This window comes from Natator depressus, chromosome 14 (assembly GCF_965152275.1).
Source record: "Natator depressus isolate rNatDep1 chromosome 14, rNatDep2.hap1, whole genome shotgun sequence".
Classification (NCBI taxonomy): domain Eukaryota; kingdom Metazoa; phylum Chordata; order Testudines; family Cheloniidae; genus Natator; species Natator depressus.
The window spans coordinates 713,217-729,566 of record NC_134247.1 but is presented as its reverse complement, the minus strand read 5'-3'; the positions used below and the strand labels follow the sequence as shown (position 1 = coordinate 729,566).

At 54.2% G+C, this 16,350-nt stretch overlaps 1 protein-coding gene across 2 annotated transcripts; it reads right to left on the bottom strand.

Moving 5' to 3' along the window:
- Positions 1-4,081: 4,081 nt before the first annotated feature.
- Positions 4,082-11,193, bottom strand: SIRT7 (sirtuin 7). Of its 2 annotated transcripts, none has more exons than XM_074971029.1 (10): positions 11,043-11,193; positions 10,786-10,923; positions 8,994-9,098; positions 7,817-7,887; positions 7,588-7,660; positions 6,692-6,790; positions 5,958-6,194; positions 5,622-5,702; positions 5,260-5,366; positions 4,082-4,653 (listed from the first exon to the last, which is right to left on the bottom strand). In XM_074971029.1, the coding sequence occupies exons 1-10, from the start codon at positions 11,136-11,138 to the stop codon at positions 4,440-4,442; spliced, it is 1,221 nt and encodes a 406-aa protein (XP_074827130.1). In that variant the 5' UTR covers positions 11,139-11,193; the 3' UTR covers positions 4,082-4,439. The 2 variants fall into 2 exon arrangements, with proteins under 2 accessions (XP_074827130.1, XP_074827131.1); XM_074971030.1 differs by having other exon boundaries at positions 4,082-4,614.
- Positions 11,194-16,350: the final 5,157 nt, after the last annotated feature.

The window sequence follows — 16,350 nt, the reverse complement described above, 5'->3', positions numbered from 1 at the left end:
GCCGCCGCCGCCTCCGTCACCCGACCGAGGGCGGCGATAGGCCGGCCCAGGGCGCCGCCATCCCGGCGCGATCAGGTGACAACAGTCCCCGCCTCTGGCGCCTCCCTGCCGGGCCGGGGCGGAGCCGCACCCCCGAGGGGCTTTCACGCCAAGGAGGCCGCGCCCGAGGGCGCCCAGCCCGGGGCAGGACACGATCCGGCCGCTGCATCCCGGAGACCCTGCCCCCAGCCCGGGGCAGGACACGATCCGGCCGCTGCATCCCGGAGACCCTGCCCCCAGCCCAGGGCAGGACACGATCCGGCCGCTGCATCCCGGAGACCCTGCCCCCAGCCCAGGGCAGGACACGATCCGGCCGCTGCATCCCGGAGGCCCTGCCCTCCAGCCCGGGGCAGGACACGATCCGGCCGCTGCATCCCGGAGGCCCTGCCCTCCAGCCCAGGGCAGGACACGATCCGGCCGCTGCATCCCGGAGACCCTGCGCCCAGCCCGGGGCAGGACACGATCCGGCTCCTGCATCCCGGAGACCCTGCCCCCAGCCCAGGGCAGGACACGATCCGGCTCCTGCATCCCGGAGACCCTGCGCCCAGCCCGGGGCAGGACACGATCCGGCCGCTGCATCCCGGAGGCCCTGCCCTCCAGCCCAGGGCAGGACACGATCCGGCCGCTGCATCCCGGAGACCCTGCGCCCAGCCCGGGGCAGGACACGATCCGGCTCCTGCATCCCGGAGACCCTGCCCTCCAGCCCAGGGCAGGACACGATCCGGCCGCTGCATCCCGGAGGCCCTGCCCTCCAGCCCAGGGCAGGACACGATCCGGCTCCTGCATCCCGGAGACCCTGCCCCCAGCCCAGGGCAGGACACGATCCGGCCGCTGCATCCCGGAGACCCTGCCCCCAGCCCAGGGCAGGACACGATCCGGCCGCTGCATCCCGGAGACCCTGCGCCCAGCCCGGGGCAGGACACGATCCGGCTCCTGCATCCCGGAGACCCTGCCCCCAGCCCGGGGCAGGACACGATCCGGCCGCTGCATCCCGGAGACCCTGCGCCCAGCCCGGGGCAGGACACGATCCGGCCGCTGCATCCCGGAGACCCTGCCCTCCAGCCCGGGGCAGGACACGATCCGGCCGCTGCATCCCGGAGACCCTGCCCTCCAGCCCGGGGCAGGACACGATCCGGCCGCTGCATCCCGGAGACCCTGCCCTCCAGCCCAGGGCAGGACACGATCCGGCCCCTGCATCCCAGAGACCCTGCCCTCCAGCCCAGGGCAGGACACGATCCGGCTCCTGCATCCCGGAGGCCCGCGCCCTCCAGCCCAGGGCAGGACACGATCCGGCCGCTGCATCCCGGAGACCCTGCCCCCAGCCCGGGGCAGGACACGATCCGGCTCCTGCATCCCGGAGACCCTGCCCCCAGCCCGGGGCAGGACACGATCCGGCCGCTGCATCCCGGAGACCCTGCGCCCAGCCCGGGGCAGGACACGATCCGGCCCCTGCATCCCAGAGACCCTGCCCTCCAGCCCAGGGCAGGACACGATCCGGCCCCTGCATCCCGGAGGCCCGCGCCCTCCAGCCCAGGGCAGGACACGATCCGGCCGCTGCATCCCGGAGACCCTGCCCTCCAGCCCAGGGCAGGACACGATCCGACCCTGCATCCCAGAGACCCTGCCCTCCAGCCCAGGGCAGGACACGATCCGGCCACTGCATCCCGGAGACCCTGCGCCCAGCCCAGGGCAGGACACGATCCGGCCGCTGCATCCCGGAGACCCTGCCCTCCAGCCCAGGGCAGGACACGATCCGGCCGCTGCATCCCGGAGGCCCGCGCCCTCCAGCCCAGGGCAGGACACGATCCGGCCGCTGCATCCCGGAGGCCCTGCCCTCCAGCCCAGGGCAGGACACGATCCGGCCGCTGCATCCCGGAGGCCCGCGCCCTCCAGCCCAGGGCAGGACACGATCCGGCCGCTGCATCCCAGAGACCCTGCACCCAGCCCGGGGCAGGACACGATCCGGCTCCTGCATCCCGGAGGCCCGCGCCCTCCAGCCCAGGGCAGGACACGATCCGGCTCCTGCATCCCGGAGGCCCGCGCCCTCCAGCCCAGGGCAGGACACGATCCGGCCGCTGCATCCCGGAGGCCCGCGCCCTCCAGCCCAGGGCAGGACACGATCCGGCCGCTGCATCCCGGAGGCCCGCGCCCTCCAGCCCAGGGCAGGACACGATCCGGCCGCTGCATCCCGGAGACCCTGCGCCCAGCCCGGGGCAGGACACGATCCGGCCGCTGCATGCCAGAGACCCTGCCCTCCAGCCCAGGGCAGGACACGATCCGGCCGCTGCATCCCGGAGACCCTGCCCTCCAGCCCAGGGCAGGACACGATCCGGCTCCTGCATCCCGGAGGCCCGTGCCCTCCAGCCCAGGGCAGGACACGATCCAGCTCCTGCATCCCGGAGGCCCGCGCCCTCCAGCCCAGGGCAGGACACGATCCGGCCGCTGCATCCCGGAGACCCTGCCCTCCAGCCCAGGGCAGGACACGATCCGGCCGCTGCATCCCGGAGACCCTGCCCTCCAGCCCAGGGCAGGACACGATCCGGCCGCTGCATCCCGGAGGCCCGCGCCCTCCAGCCCAGGGCAGGACACGATCCGGCCGCTGCATCCCGGAGGCCCGCGCCCTCCAGCCCAGGGCAGGACACGATCCGGCCGCTGCATCCCGGAGACCCTGCCCTCCAGCCCAGGGCAGGACACGATCCGGCTCCTGCATCCCAGAGACCCTGCCCTCCAGCCCAGGGCAGGACACGATCCGGCCGCTGCATCCCGGAGGCCCGCGCCCTCCAGCCCAGGGCAGGACACGATCCGGCCGCTGCATCCCGGAGGCCCGCGCCCTCCAGCCCAGGGCAGGACACGATCCGGCTCCTGCATCCCGGAGGCCCGCGCCCTCCAGCCCAGGGCAGGACACGATCCGGCCGCTGCATCCCGGAGGCCCTGCCCTCCAGCCCAGGGCAGGACACGATCCGGCCGCTGCATCCCGGAGGCCCGCGCCCTCCAGCCCAGGGCAGGACACGATCCGGCCGCTGCATCCCGGAGACCCTGCCCTCCAGCCCAGGGCAGGACACGATCCGGCCGCTGCATCCCGGAGGCCCGCGCCCTCCAGCCCAGGGCAGGACACGATCCGGCCGCTGCATCCCGGAGGCCCGCGCCCTCCAGCCCAGGGCAGGACACGATCCGGCCGCTGCATCCCGGAGACCCTGCCCTCCAGCCCAGGGCAGGACACGATCCGGCTCCTGCATCCCAGAGACCCTGCCCTCCAGCCCAGGGCAGGACACGATCCGGCCGCTGCATCCCGGAGGCCCGCGCCCTCCAGCCCAGGGCAGGACACGATCCGGCCGCTGCATCCCGGAGGCCCGCGCCCTCCAGCCCAGGGCAGGACACGATCCGGCTCCTGCATCCCGGAGGCCCGCGCCCTCCAGCCCAGGGCAGGACACGATCCGGCCGCTGCATCCCGGAGGCCCTGCCCTCCAGCCCAGGGCAGGACACGATCCGGCCGCTGCATCCCGGAGGCCCGCGCCCTCCAGCCCAGGGCAGGACACGATCCGGCCGCTGCATCCCGGAGGCCCGCGCCCTCCAGCCCAGGGCAGGACACGATCCGGCCGCTGCATCCCGGAGGCCCGCGCCCTCCAGCCCAGGGCAGGACACGATCCGGCCGCTGCATCCCGGAGACCCTGCCCTCCAGCCCAGGGCAGGACACGATCCGGCTCCTGCATCCCAGAGACCCTGCCCTCCAGCCCAGGGCAGGACACGATCCGGCCGCTGCATCCCGGAGGCCCGCGCCCTCCAGCCCAGGGCAGGACACGATCCGGCCGCTGCATCCCGGAGGCCCGCGCCCTCCAGCCCAGGGCAGGACACGATCCGGCTCCTGCATCCCGGAGGCCCGCGCCCTCCAGCCCAGGGCAGGACACGATCCGGCTCCTGCATCCCGGAGGCCCGCGCCCTCCAGCCCAGGGCAGGACACGATCCGGCTCCTGCATCCCGGATGCCCTGTGCCCAGCCCAGGGTCACCCCCACTAGCCAGTCACAGAACCACAAGAAAGTCCAGGCTTCTTTACTTAGCAAAAAGTACCCCACAAGGCAGAGAAACAGCAGGTGCACCAGCCTGCCAGTGCTGCTAGAGAACAGAGTGTAAGTGCTGAGGTTAAGGGAAAGGTGTCAGAGTGCAAGGCCCATTACCTAACAGCCAGCTGTCCTCTGAGCTTTGTCATCGCACAGTAAATAGTTGCATGAAAATATGGCTCCTGCAGTTTTTTCCAGTTGCCCCCACCTCAGATCAGCAGAGTCTATGTTTGGAGTTCATGGCAAACCCAGCTGAGTCCAGGGCAGCAGGGAAAAGCCATCCTGAATGGCAGCAGCTGATGTATTTCCATAAAAATATAGTGTTCAAATGGCAATTTACAAAGTCAATTTACTTTTTTCTTCTTGGAGCCTTTTGCACAACCCCTGCCAAACCAGCCACCTGAGAGAGAGAGGCTGAGCTGAGAAGCTGGCTCTCGCTGCTGCTCTTGCATCTGCGCCTCCTCCAGGCTCCATGGTGGTGCCACAAGTCTCCGGCTGTGACTGCCTTCTTCACTGGGGCTAAGGGGAATAGCCAGAGAGAAGATAGGATCCTTTGTTCTACCAAAACAAGACAGATGTGTAAGAAAGGCTCCTTGTCCTGCTGCTGGGGAACTCAGCACTACCACACACAGGAACTGAACCCACTGCTGAAAATTACACTCTTCCATCCTCGATGTAGCCAGTGAGCAGCTACTATTCACTCAGTCCAAAGAAGTGGCTATGTGACTAAAATCACCTCTTGTGCCCTCCCCTGGAAGGCAGGCTTTTGGACTGCTCTGCCATTGCACACATCTCACTGCCTCATTTCTGCCAGGAGTTGCTGACAGCGCCTTCTGGGTGACGATGAAAATCACTATTAAAAACTACAAATACTAAAATATAGTGCTGAGCAGGCAGAGGAATGTTCTGTGGTAAACAGGCACAGGAGGGTGCAGTCTCAGCCCAGGCCTAGGAATTTAGAACTTCCCCATTCTCATCCCAGTGCCAGCAAACCACTTCCCTTCCCTGTGCCTTGGTTTCCCCATCTGTAAAACGAGGATGACAGAAGTGACTGGCTTTGTAGGAGGGAAGTGAAGGGGGGGCGGGGGGAGTGAGTTCTCTATAGAATAGATGAATATTATTGTCAGTAAACATGAGGCAGCCACCAGGCCTGAGGCTCCTCACCTGTCATAGCATGGGATCTCCAGACCAAGTTCTTCCATCAGTAATCTCATAACATCATCACATTTCCCATGCAGTTTTAGGGCAGCCAGATCATCCTTTGGAGTCCACTGTGGGGGGCCAAGGAAGTGAAGATAAAAATCCAGACAGGCTGAATGAGCAACCCCTGTATGATCCCTGCACAGCACCCTGTCCAGACCTAACAGCCTTGTATTCTGGCAGGGAACCCATGTCCCAATCTGTCCCCTGCTCAAATTCACACTGTCTAGTTCCCAGACTCTTTGTGGGTATGAATTCCCCCATACAGCAGGATGTAGGCGCAGAATCATTTCACATAAGGCTTTTCCCATTTTTTAACATCTCACCTGCAGGTTCACAATGTAGAGTTTTGGACGGCGACTGGGGGGTTTGCTCATGCACCAAAGATGTGGATACTTTTTCAAAACCTGGCATAAAATAGAGACTGTCAGTATAGCCAAATGCAGATGTAAATGCTGGAATATATCTGTGAAAGTAGGTGGAATTTATTACCAGGAAGGGGACGAGGGAGGAGTCAGAAGAGAGACTACCAAGCACCAGGATTTATCACATGTGGTGGGCGAGGCCAGACACCAGGGTGTTTGGGAGAAGACTGCTCCGCGCCAGGGCGCATCACCAAAGGAGAATGCTGCTAACAATCTTCACTGAGCGTCTACAGTTACCTTTAAGCTGGAACCCAGACACAGAATCACATCTGCTTTGCTTGCAGCCTCTGTTGCTGCTTCCCAGTTCAGAGGTTCCCTCAAGGTCCCCTTCTCCCCGAAATGGACGATTGTGTCTCTCAGCTGTGCCCCACACTTATGGCACATCCTGCCTGTATGATGTCTGTGCAGGGCTGTGCGCTCCGTCACATCAAACATTCGCACATATTCTCTATTGGGTGTGCAGAAAGTACAGACCTTGTGCAGGAAGGAAGCAAGGAAATGCAGTTATGTAACAGGCAAGTTTGCTCTTTTAAAGGCCAGGGGCCTTGCATCAGTTAGCCTTGGTTTGAGCAGAGCCCCTTTAACAACAGGTGTTTCGCCCTGGTAGGGAATTCAGACCCAGCTGGTAAAGGGGTCAGGTGACTGCCTGATGAGCATCGGATTCCTATAAGGCTGAAAGAGCTCATTTTCTAGGTGGGAGCTACAGGAAGTAGGGTAGTTCCTGTGGCAGGAGTATGCCTAGGCAGTCTGTCTATAGGAGGACTGAGGAAGAGCTGCTGGATTTATGCTAAACTGTTTCATTTGGGGGTTTTCTACAGACTGTCACTGCAACCCATAAATAGTGCCCTGAAGAAAGGGCCTGAACAGATTCCGGGTGCAGAGTTTAATCCTTCATGGACTGGGGAGACAGGCCAGCAGCCCACAACCCACATGAGCCCACAGAACAGCAAGCCTTTGCCCTGGCTACTCACCTCTATGTACATGTTTCCATGAAGCTCAGATATTGCTGCTTGGGGTAACCCACTCCGTAGATGGAGCCCATCACAGTTCTGAGACACCACATGCTGTACCTTGGAAGGAAGGAAGCAGAGCTGACATGGCATGGAACTCTGAAAGTGTTCACCAATGAGGAAAACAGACTGACCCCAGTACAACCCCAGAATTTGAGCAGAGTTGGCAGAAACCAAGCAGGGTGGGCAAGAAATGACTGAGAAGACACAGAAACCAGCATACACTTATGACAGAAGTTAAAGGGCTCCCACTGCTAAATAAAGCTCTGCTAGGAGTTATCACTATTACTCTGCTAGAAGTTTTATAACAGGAACCCTCACCCACCCACACGAACAGGCTAACAAGGCGGGGGCGAGGCAGCTATGGAAAAGGTGTTGCTACAAAAGGTGGGAGTTACACCTAGGGGTGAAAGTGGCCGGTACAGAGTAATGGTAAGAAGCCGATACCAGCCTGTACGCAGCGACATTAAAGCGCTTTAAGGAGGGTCCTTTGCCACAGCAGTGCTTTAACATTGCTGCCCTGCCCCACCAAGGGGGTGGGGGGGAAGAGGAGGAGGAGGAGGCAGCTGCCTCAGGACTGCCCCCAGCCCCGCCCCTTCCGGGGGCCCACTCCTGGCCCCGTACTGGTAAGAATTTTATATTACTTTCCCCCTGGTTACACCAATAAGACACTGGGTTTTTACAGGAGCACAAACCCTGCTGTTTCCATGTGGACATCTGGCCACCTTCCGTAGGTAACAGTAACTATGTTCAATAATCCAAGGAACACTTTTTCCCCCAGCAACTGGTCTCTGTTGATTTTCCAGCCTCTTCCTTCAGATCCAGGTACCAGAGCACTAGTGAGCTTAGGACCTTACCAGGTTGTGCTTGTGTAAGCAGGCAATGCTCATATGGGTGAGCGTGGGCTCCGCTTCACTCAGATCTGTAGCCCTGGGAAAGGAAAAAGGAACAGAAGAGGAGCTGTTAATCCCACATTCAGTCTTCGCCTTCTGCTGTGCAGCCCAGAAAAATACCCTTTGGAGGGTTGCAAAGACTGTCACCCCATTAGAGCGGAAGGAAAAAAAAATAGTAATGTCATCTGCTTACCTGATACTCCTCCCTTTCTGCAGTAATGTCCAGACTCCATTCGGACCCCTGTAGTCAGGGATTGAAGCTGCCTGCATTACAGAAGAAACAAGAGGAAAATGAGACCTGCTGAGAACGCTCCCCACGCCACCAGTCCAGCTTTGATAGTTTATCTGATTCTCACTTCCTACATTCCCCAATAAATCCATCAGCCCTCTCTCACTTGTTTGAACTCCATGCTTAACTCACTCTGATAATTCATCCAGAATCATCATCCTTCACAGGGCAACATTCTGTCCATCTGCCCCACTCATTCAGTTTCTGCATTTTTATGTTACATCCCTAGTATTCTCCTCCCTCGCATAATTCATATAATTTCTGCCACTTTTTCCCACTCAGTATTTCCTATTTCCCCACAAAGAACTCAATTCCTAAATCCTTCCATAGTTCCTCCAGATATGATGGCATCTTTGCTGGCCATACTCCAGCACAACTGTCTACTGCACTATAGCACCCAGACACCTCAGTCTCAATCATGCCCCCATTCCGATAGGGGCTGTAGAAAAAGATAAGAAAATATGTGAAATCTTTGAAGCAGGAACCAATCAAAAGTGAAAAGTGACATACGCAGGGGGATGTGCCAGACTTCAACACCCACTTCTCCCAGCAGGGACCACAAAGGCAGACCATTTTTATAGATATTTACAATTTAAAAATTATGAAGTGCCTGCTAGACCCATCTGCCCTTCAACCTAGCCATCATTAACTGGCCAATTTCTTATTGGCTATAGGACAGAAGTGGGTCTTGAGGAGAAATCTGAAGGAGTGGCCTTACTGATCAGATCAAAAAGGACATTCTTTGTACAGTGATCTTGGCTGCTGCCTAGCACTTCACACTAACCCAGAAGGGCTCTGACAAAGATCTTTGTATGCAGTCAGAGCCTCAGCCTCTCCTGACCAACAAGTGACTTCCTGAGACACAAATGTGAAGGTGTCCTGCCCATCGTCCAGACCCTAACTGTGGGCCAATCTCAGTCTGAATACAGGATCCTAGGACTCCTAATACTTTGCTTACACACCTACCTGGCCTCATGCAATCCACTCACTAACCAAGAAAGATCTCTGTAGAATTTATGGCATAGAATCACTGCTGAAGGAGCTCCAGCAGCCTTAAACAACTCATCCCATTTAACCCTACCGTGCTGATCCCAGCTCCTGTATAGATGACCAGGTGTTTCGCACTTCGGACAGCTGCAGCCAGCTCAATGACCTTTCTCTTTAATTCCTCTGGTTCATCACAAACCTAAAGAGAAGACAAGGAAGTTAGAGCAATCTCTCTAAGGTGCAGTGTGTCACTCTATGCAAATTGCTGGTTAACTCCCTTCTAGTCTCTTCTCTTTTTACTGAATCCTTACTGGCTTCAATTAAAAAAAATTAGAAAAAAAAATTGTTTGCAAAGGATATCTTTTTCTCATGTGCATACCTTGATCCTAGGTATCAATTCCTACTGTCACAAGAAGACAAAGTCAAGGTAAAATTTAATTTAACCAAAACGTGGATGAAAATGGAAATGTTTCAGTCAGACTAGAAAATAATTATGTAATAGAATCAATGTCAGACACATATGAAATTGAAAGACTGGATGATGAACTGCAACTTCTTCTTAAAGCTCATGAAATCTCCAAAAATAAACATATCTGGATGAAGAAAAGCTCTAAAAACGATTGGGACAACTCTTGATTCATTTGCAGATGAGCCACATCTCATTAAGAAAGAAATCATTTTAAACCATTGGAAATGTCATACCCAAGATGACTCAATTGACAGTTCCAGCATCACGAGTGGTGAAAGAACGTTTTCAGGCTTCAAAAGTATCCTTTCACCGCACAGGTCCAATACAACACAGAAAATCTTACAAGATGTTATTTTAATTTGATCAAACGTATCGTTCATAAAAAAATAATTGTTTGACAGCACAAGAACACTAGGAAAACTCATGTAAAAGTTAATCAAAACAGTTTCAGTTTCAATTCTTTTTTTAAATTTAAATCAGATTGACATTTGATTTGACCTAGTTTGAATCAGTTACTGAAGTTTTTTGGGATTTTATGATGGCGTGAACCAGAAAAGAACCCAAACACATTGAATACAACTGAACCCAAACCTGAACTAAACCAAAATAAATACCAGTTAGACTCCCTGATTCTCATTCTGCATCCCTGGAAGCTGCAGTGGCGTCTCATCCGGGGGGAGGGGGGAAGAGAGGGGTCAGGAAAGCTGGCCTACAAAGCCAGTCAGAGCAGTTTATTTTCTGAATAGAAAAGAACTGACATGGACTATTAAACCTTGACAGTGGGTTAGAAATCTCCTAGAGGGTGACACCTTTACATGTCCTTTCCCAAAAGGACAATTCTCCACTGAGTTGGATCCATTTCTGACAGTTTCCCTGTCAGACTAATTCTATAGGTTACAGAAACTATCCTCCAGTTTTTTCTTAATGCCACTCATTGTTATACTATTGGAGTTCATGCAACACGGAAGTCCTTACCAGAGTCTGTCTCTTCTCCCTTGTCTGGTTAGAGGAAGCTCTGTTTGCAGTTGACTTTATTCTTTAAGTGGAAAAAATATTTGTTGCAAGTGTCACTCTAGTTATGGTGGAAACCTTTACCAAAGGTTAGGCCTGAGACTCACTAGTCTAGTCTGGACTTTCATTCCATATCTGACTCCTCTCTACTGAGGGTTTTCCAGCTCTCACAGGCTTTGCTCTAGGTAGTGTGATCCTCACGGTCCCAGAGACGTGCAGGGTCCTGATCCTTAGTGGCTTTGAAGATTAGGACCATGCCTTTGAAGGAGCAGGGCAAGTGGACAGGGATCCGAGGGAGGGCGGAGGCCTGAGGTGCTCACGTGGCTAAGCGGTTCATTGGATATCAGGGACTACAGCGGGCTCCGCAAGGGCGGGAATCAACGTCCCAGCGCGGGCGAGCACCCACCTCCTCCTGCCTCCTGCGCAGCCCCTCGCGCTTCATGCGCCGCCGCTCCAGCTCCCGCACGATGTCCTCGCACTCGCCCAGGAGCAGGCTCTCCTCCGGGCTCCGCTCCCCCGCCGGCTTCCTCAGGATCCGGGACACCTGGCACCCGGAGAGCACAGAACGGGTCACCCGCCGCGCCCGCCCGGGCGGCCGCCGGCGGGGCAGGACCGCGCGGCGGCGCCGGGCGAGGGACCCGGGCTAACGGGAGGGGGCGGTACCTGTCTGCGCCGGTCCCGCTGCTCCTCCTGCTGCAGGATCTCGGCTCGGGCTGCCGCTTTCCGCTCCGCCCGGCTCAGGCTCCCGCCAGCCGCCATGACAGCCGTGGGACGCCGGCCGCTTCCGGGTACGGAGCCAGAGCTTGTGCTTCCGGCGACAGAGAGCCGCGCGGCAGGATGAGGGTCACTTCCGGGCCAGGGCGGCTATTTCCGGGTAAAGAGCGGGCCCGCGCGCGACGAGCTGCCGGCCTGGCACGTGCCTTTGCGCCACCTGCCAGCGAAGCCCAGGGGGCGGAGCGGTGCGCTAACGGCGCCTGCGCAGTGACCCCCCCCGCTCCCAGCCCCCCCAGCCCAGCGCCTAATCTCCCCCCCCCTGCTCCCCCAGCGCCTGCGCCCCCCCAGTACTGGCCCCCCATGCGCCCAGCACCACCCCCTCTGCTCCCCCTGCACAGTGGTTGGAGCAGGGGCCTGCTAGCCCCAGGGCTGAGAGTTCAATCCTTGAGGGGGCCATTCGGGATCTGGGGCAAAAATTGGGGATTGGTCCTGCTTTGAGCAGGGGGTTGGACTCGTTGACCTCCTGAGGTCCCTTCCACCCTGTTACTCTATGATTCTGCCCCAGAACTGCCCCCAGCCCAGCACCTGACGCCCCTGCTCCCCCACTCCTGCTTCAGAAGAGCTAGGTGGGAACTGTAACTGCTGGCAATAAGGTTCATAGCCGTGGGAGAGAAAGCAAAGCACAGGCTCTTAAGGATATCCCACTGAGGCAGAGCAATGCAACCTTAAAGCCCTAGTCAGGAGGGAAAGAGATGCAGGTTCTCCACCCAAGAGAGGTAATGGCTGAGAGTCAAAAACCTTAATTGGGTTACCTGAAGGGATGGCAGTAGGGGAATACACGTGCAATTAACTAAAACTGGGACAGTCTGAACTAAGGAAATATTTGAAAAATTTCTCATTTGTCAACTCTGGTTCAGCTCCTCCCCTTCAAGGATGCTGGGAGCCTCCCACATCACCTAATTCCTCTCTGAGCAAGTCTGACGGACAACATTAGCAGCCCCTGGCTCATCCACAGTGGGACTGGCAAACCTAACATGAGTGGAGGCAACCACTCTTTAGCCACAGGAAAGGTTTCAGGACTGCCCTTATAGCCAAGGCTAGGGGCTGCGCTGGAAAGGCTCCCAAGTCAGTGTTTACAGAGATATATAACAATCAGTTCAGCAAAAAGAAAAAGGAGGACTTGTGGCACCTTAGAGACTAACCAATTTATTTGAGCATGAGCTTTCGGGAGCTACAGCTCACTTCATCGGATGCATACTGTGGAAAGTGTAGATCTTTTTATACACATAAAGCATGAAAAAATACCTCCCCGCGCCCCACTCTCCTGCTGGTAATAGCTTATCTAAAGTGACCACTCTCCTTACAATGTGTATGATAATCAAGGTGGGCCATTTCCAGCACAAATCCAGGGTTTAACAAGAACGTCGGGGGTGGGGGGGTAGGAAAAAACAAGGGGAAATAGGTTGCCTTGCATAATGACTTAGCCACTCCCAGTCTCTATTCAAGCCTAAGTTAATTGTATCCAATTTGCACCCATAGCAGTGCCATCAAGTTAAATAGTTAAGCCGTCAAGAACACTATCCCCGATAATGTCACGGTTAACCTGGTGGCTGAACTTTGTCCTCACCCATAACTATTTTACATTTGGGGACAATGTATACCTTCAGATCAGCAGCACTGCTATGGGTACCCGCATGGCCCCACAGTATGCCAACATTTTTATGGCTGACTTAGAACAACGCTTCCTCAGGTCTCGTCCCCTAACGCCCCTACTCTACTTGCGCTATATTGATGACATCTTCATCATCTGGACCCATGGAAAAGAAGCCCTTGAGGAATTCCACCATGATTGCAACAATTTCCATCCCACCATCAACCTCAGCCTGGTCCAGTCCACACAAGAGATCCACTTCCTGGACACTACAGTGCTAATAAACGATGGTCACATAAACACCATCCTATACCGGAAACCTACTGACCGCTATTCCTACCTACATGCCTCCAGCTTTCACCCTGACCACACCACACGATCCATCGTCTACAGCCAAGCTCTGCGATACAACCGCATTTGCTCCAACCCCTCAGACAGAGACAGACACCTACAAGATCTCTATCAAGCATTCTTACAACTACAATACCCACCTGCGGAAGTGAGGAAACAGATTGATAGAGCCAGAAGAGTTCCCAGAAGTCACCTACTACAGGACAGACCTAACAAAGAAAATAACAGAACGCCACTAGCCGTCACCTTCAGCCCCCAACTAAAACCCCTCCAACGCATTATTAAGGATATACAACCTATCCTGAAGGATGACCCAACACTCTCACAAATCTTGGGAGACAGGCCAGTCCTTGCCTACAGACAGCCCACCAACCCGAAGCAAATACATACCACACAACAGAACCACTAACCCAGGAACATATCCTTGCAACAAAGCCTGTTCCCAACTGTGCCCACATATCTATTCAGGGGACACCATCACAGGGCCTAATAACATCAGCCACACTATCAGGGGCTCGTTAACCTGCACATCCACCAATGTGATATATGCCATCATGTGCCAGCAATGCCCCTCTGCCATGTACATTGGTCAAACTGGACAGTCTCTGCGTAAAAGAATAAATGGACACAAATCAGATGTCAAGAATTATAACATTCATAAACCAGTCGGAGAACACTTCAATCTCTCTGGTCACGCAATTACAGACATGAAAGTTGCTATATTACAACAAAAAAACTTCAAATCCAGACTCCAGTGAGAAACTGTTGAATTGGAATTCATTTGCAAATTGGATACAATTAACTTAGCCACTCCCAGTCTCTATTCAAGCCTAAGTCATTATACAAGGTAACCTATTTCCCCTTGTTTTTTCCTCCCCTCCCCCCCCAGACATTCTTGTTAAACCCTGGATTTGTGCTGGAAATGGCCCACCTTGATTATCATACACATTGTAAGGAGAGTGGTCACTTTAGATAAGCTATTACCAGCAGGAGAGTGGGGCGCGGGGAGGTATTTTTTCATGCTTTGTGTGTATAAAAAGAAGATCTACACTTTCCACAGTATGCATCCGATGAAGTGAGCTGTAGCTCCCGAAAGCTTATGCTCAGATAAATTGGTTAGTCTCTAAGGTGCCACAAGTCCTCCTTTTCTTTTTGTCCCAGATTGAGGCATCAACAACAGAGGTTTGGAACACACTGAACAGTAATAAATCACCAGGACCAGATGGTATCACCCAAGAGTTCTGAAGGAACTCAAATACAAAATTGCAGAACTACTTTGGTATGTAACCTATTGCTTAAACCAGATAACTGGAGGATAGCTAAAGGAATACCAATTTTTTAAAAAGCCTTCAGAAGCGATCCTGGCAATTACAGGCTGGTAAACCTAATGTCAGTACCAGTTAGATTGGCTGAAACTATAGTAAAGAGCAGAATGATCAGACACAGAGGAATATGATACAATTGGGAAGAGACAATATAGCTTTTGTAAAGGGAAATCCTGCCTCAGCAATCTATCAGAATTCTTTCAGGGGGTCAACAAACCTATGAATAAGGGTGATCCAGTGGATATAGTGTATTTTGACTTTCAGAAACCCTTGACAAGGTCCCTCACCAAAGGCTCTTAAGCAAAGTAGGCAGTCGTGGGATAAGAGGGAAGGTCCTCTCAGGGATCAGTAACTGGATAGAAGATAGGAAACAAAGGGTAGGAATAGTCAGTTTTCATAGTGGAGAGAGGTAGTTGTCCCCCCAAAATCTGCACTGCCACCAGTTCTGTTCACCGTAATCATAAATATGGAAAAAGGGGTAAACAGTGAGGTGGCAAAGTTTGCAGAGGATACAAAATTCCACAGGATAGATAAGTCCAAAGCCATCTGAAGAGTTACAAAAGTGGTCTCACTACACTGGGTGATTGGGCAACAAAATGGCAGATTAAATTAATTGTTGATAAATGCAAAGTAATGCAAATTGGAAAACAATCAATTATACATTCAAAATGGAGTCTAAATTAGAAAGATCTTGGAATCATAGTAGATAGTTCTCTGAAAACATCTGCTCAATATGTTGTGGCAATCAAAGAAAAGCCAACAGAATGTTAGGAACCATAAGGAAGAGGATAGATGAAACAGAAAATATCATAATGCCACTCTATAAATACATGGTACACCCACACCTGAATACTGCATGCAGTTCTGGTCACCCCACCTCAAAAAAAAAAATACATTAGAATTGGAAAAAGTAGAGAGAATAGCAAAAAAAAGTTAGAGGTATGGAATGGTTTCCATGTGAGGAGAGATTAAAAACCTGGTACTGTTCAGCTTGGAAAAGAGATGACTACAGTTGGAATATGATAGCAGTCTCTCTCTCTCTCTGTGTGTATATATATATATATATATATATATATATATATATATATACACACACATACACACACACAGTTCATGAATAGTGTGGAGAAAGAGTGTTATTTACCCCTTCATATAACACAAGAACCAGGGTCACCCAATGACATTAATAGACAGCAGATCAACCTGTGGAACTCGTTACCAGGGGATGTTGTGAAGGCCAAAAGTATAACAGGGTTCAAAAAAGAATTAGATAAGTTCACGGAGAATAGGTCCATCAATGACTATTAGCCAGGATGGGCAGGGATCCAACCGCACGCTCCAACTGCCAGAAGCTGGGACTGTACTATAGTGGATGGATCACGTGATAAATTGCCCTCTTCTGTTCATTCTCTCTGAAGCATCTGGTACAAACCACTGTCAGAAGTGAAGTTACTTGGCTAGGGACCATTGGTCTGATCCAGTATGGCCATTCTTACACTCTCCTTATGTTCTTACCCTGCCAAAGGCAACACAATGAGTTGCAGGCACATCATGGTGTAGTTGCAGCTTAGAAGAGGCCTTAGAGCCGAAGCCTACCTTCTCTGTGGAGAGGCTTATGACTCCATGGGCTCTTTCTAAGTTGGGTAGAGTTTTCCCTGGTGTCTTTGGCCAGCTTGCCCTAGCCACACTAATGTGTGTCTACTACCATCCCAACCCCCACAGGTATCACATCCCTGGGACACTCCAGTGTTCAAAATGAGAAGTGTGCAAGGGGATACTGTGAACCTCTGGGCGCCGATTCTTTGCACCTTGGAGCCTGTGCTCTAGGTTTTTCTCTCCCTTTGCTGCCTCACTCCCAACCTCTAACTATATTCTCTCCTCTTCCTCCTGCTGAGGGAGGGGATATCAGCCAAGACTGGTTTATGAGATT

Bases quoted from the DNA above. Each gene is read 5' to 3' on its own strand.
- SIRT7 (XM_074971029.1), bottom strand. From the start codon at position 11,138: ATGGCGGCTGGCGGGAGCCTGAGCCGGGCGGAGCGGAAAGCGGCAGCC. The intron at 7,888-8,993 runs GTAGGGTTAAAT...TCTGTAATGCAG, and splicing joins CAGGAGCTGGGATCAGCACG to GCAGCTTCAATCCCTGACTA. The intron at 6,195-6,691 runs GTGAGTAGCCAG...TTCCTGCACAAG, and splicing joins ATGGAAACATGTACATAGAG to GTCTGTACTTTCTGCACACC.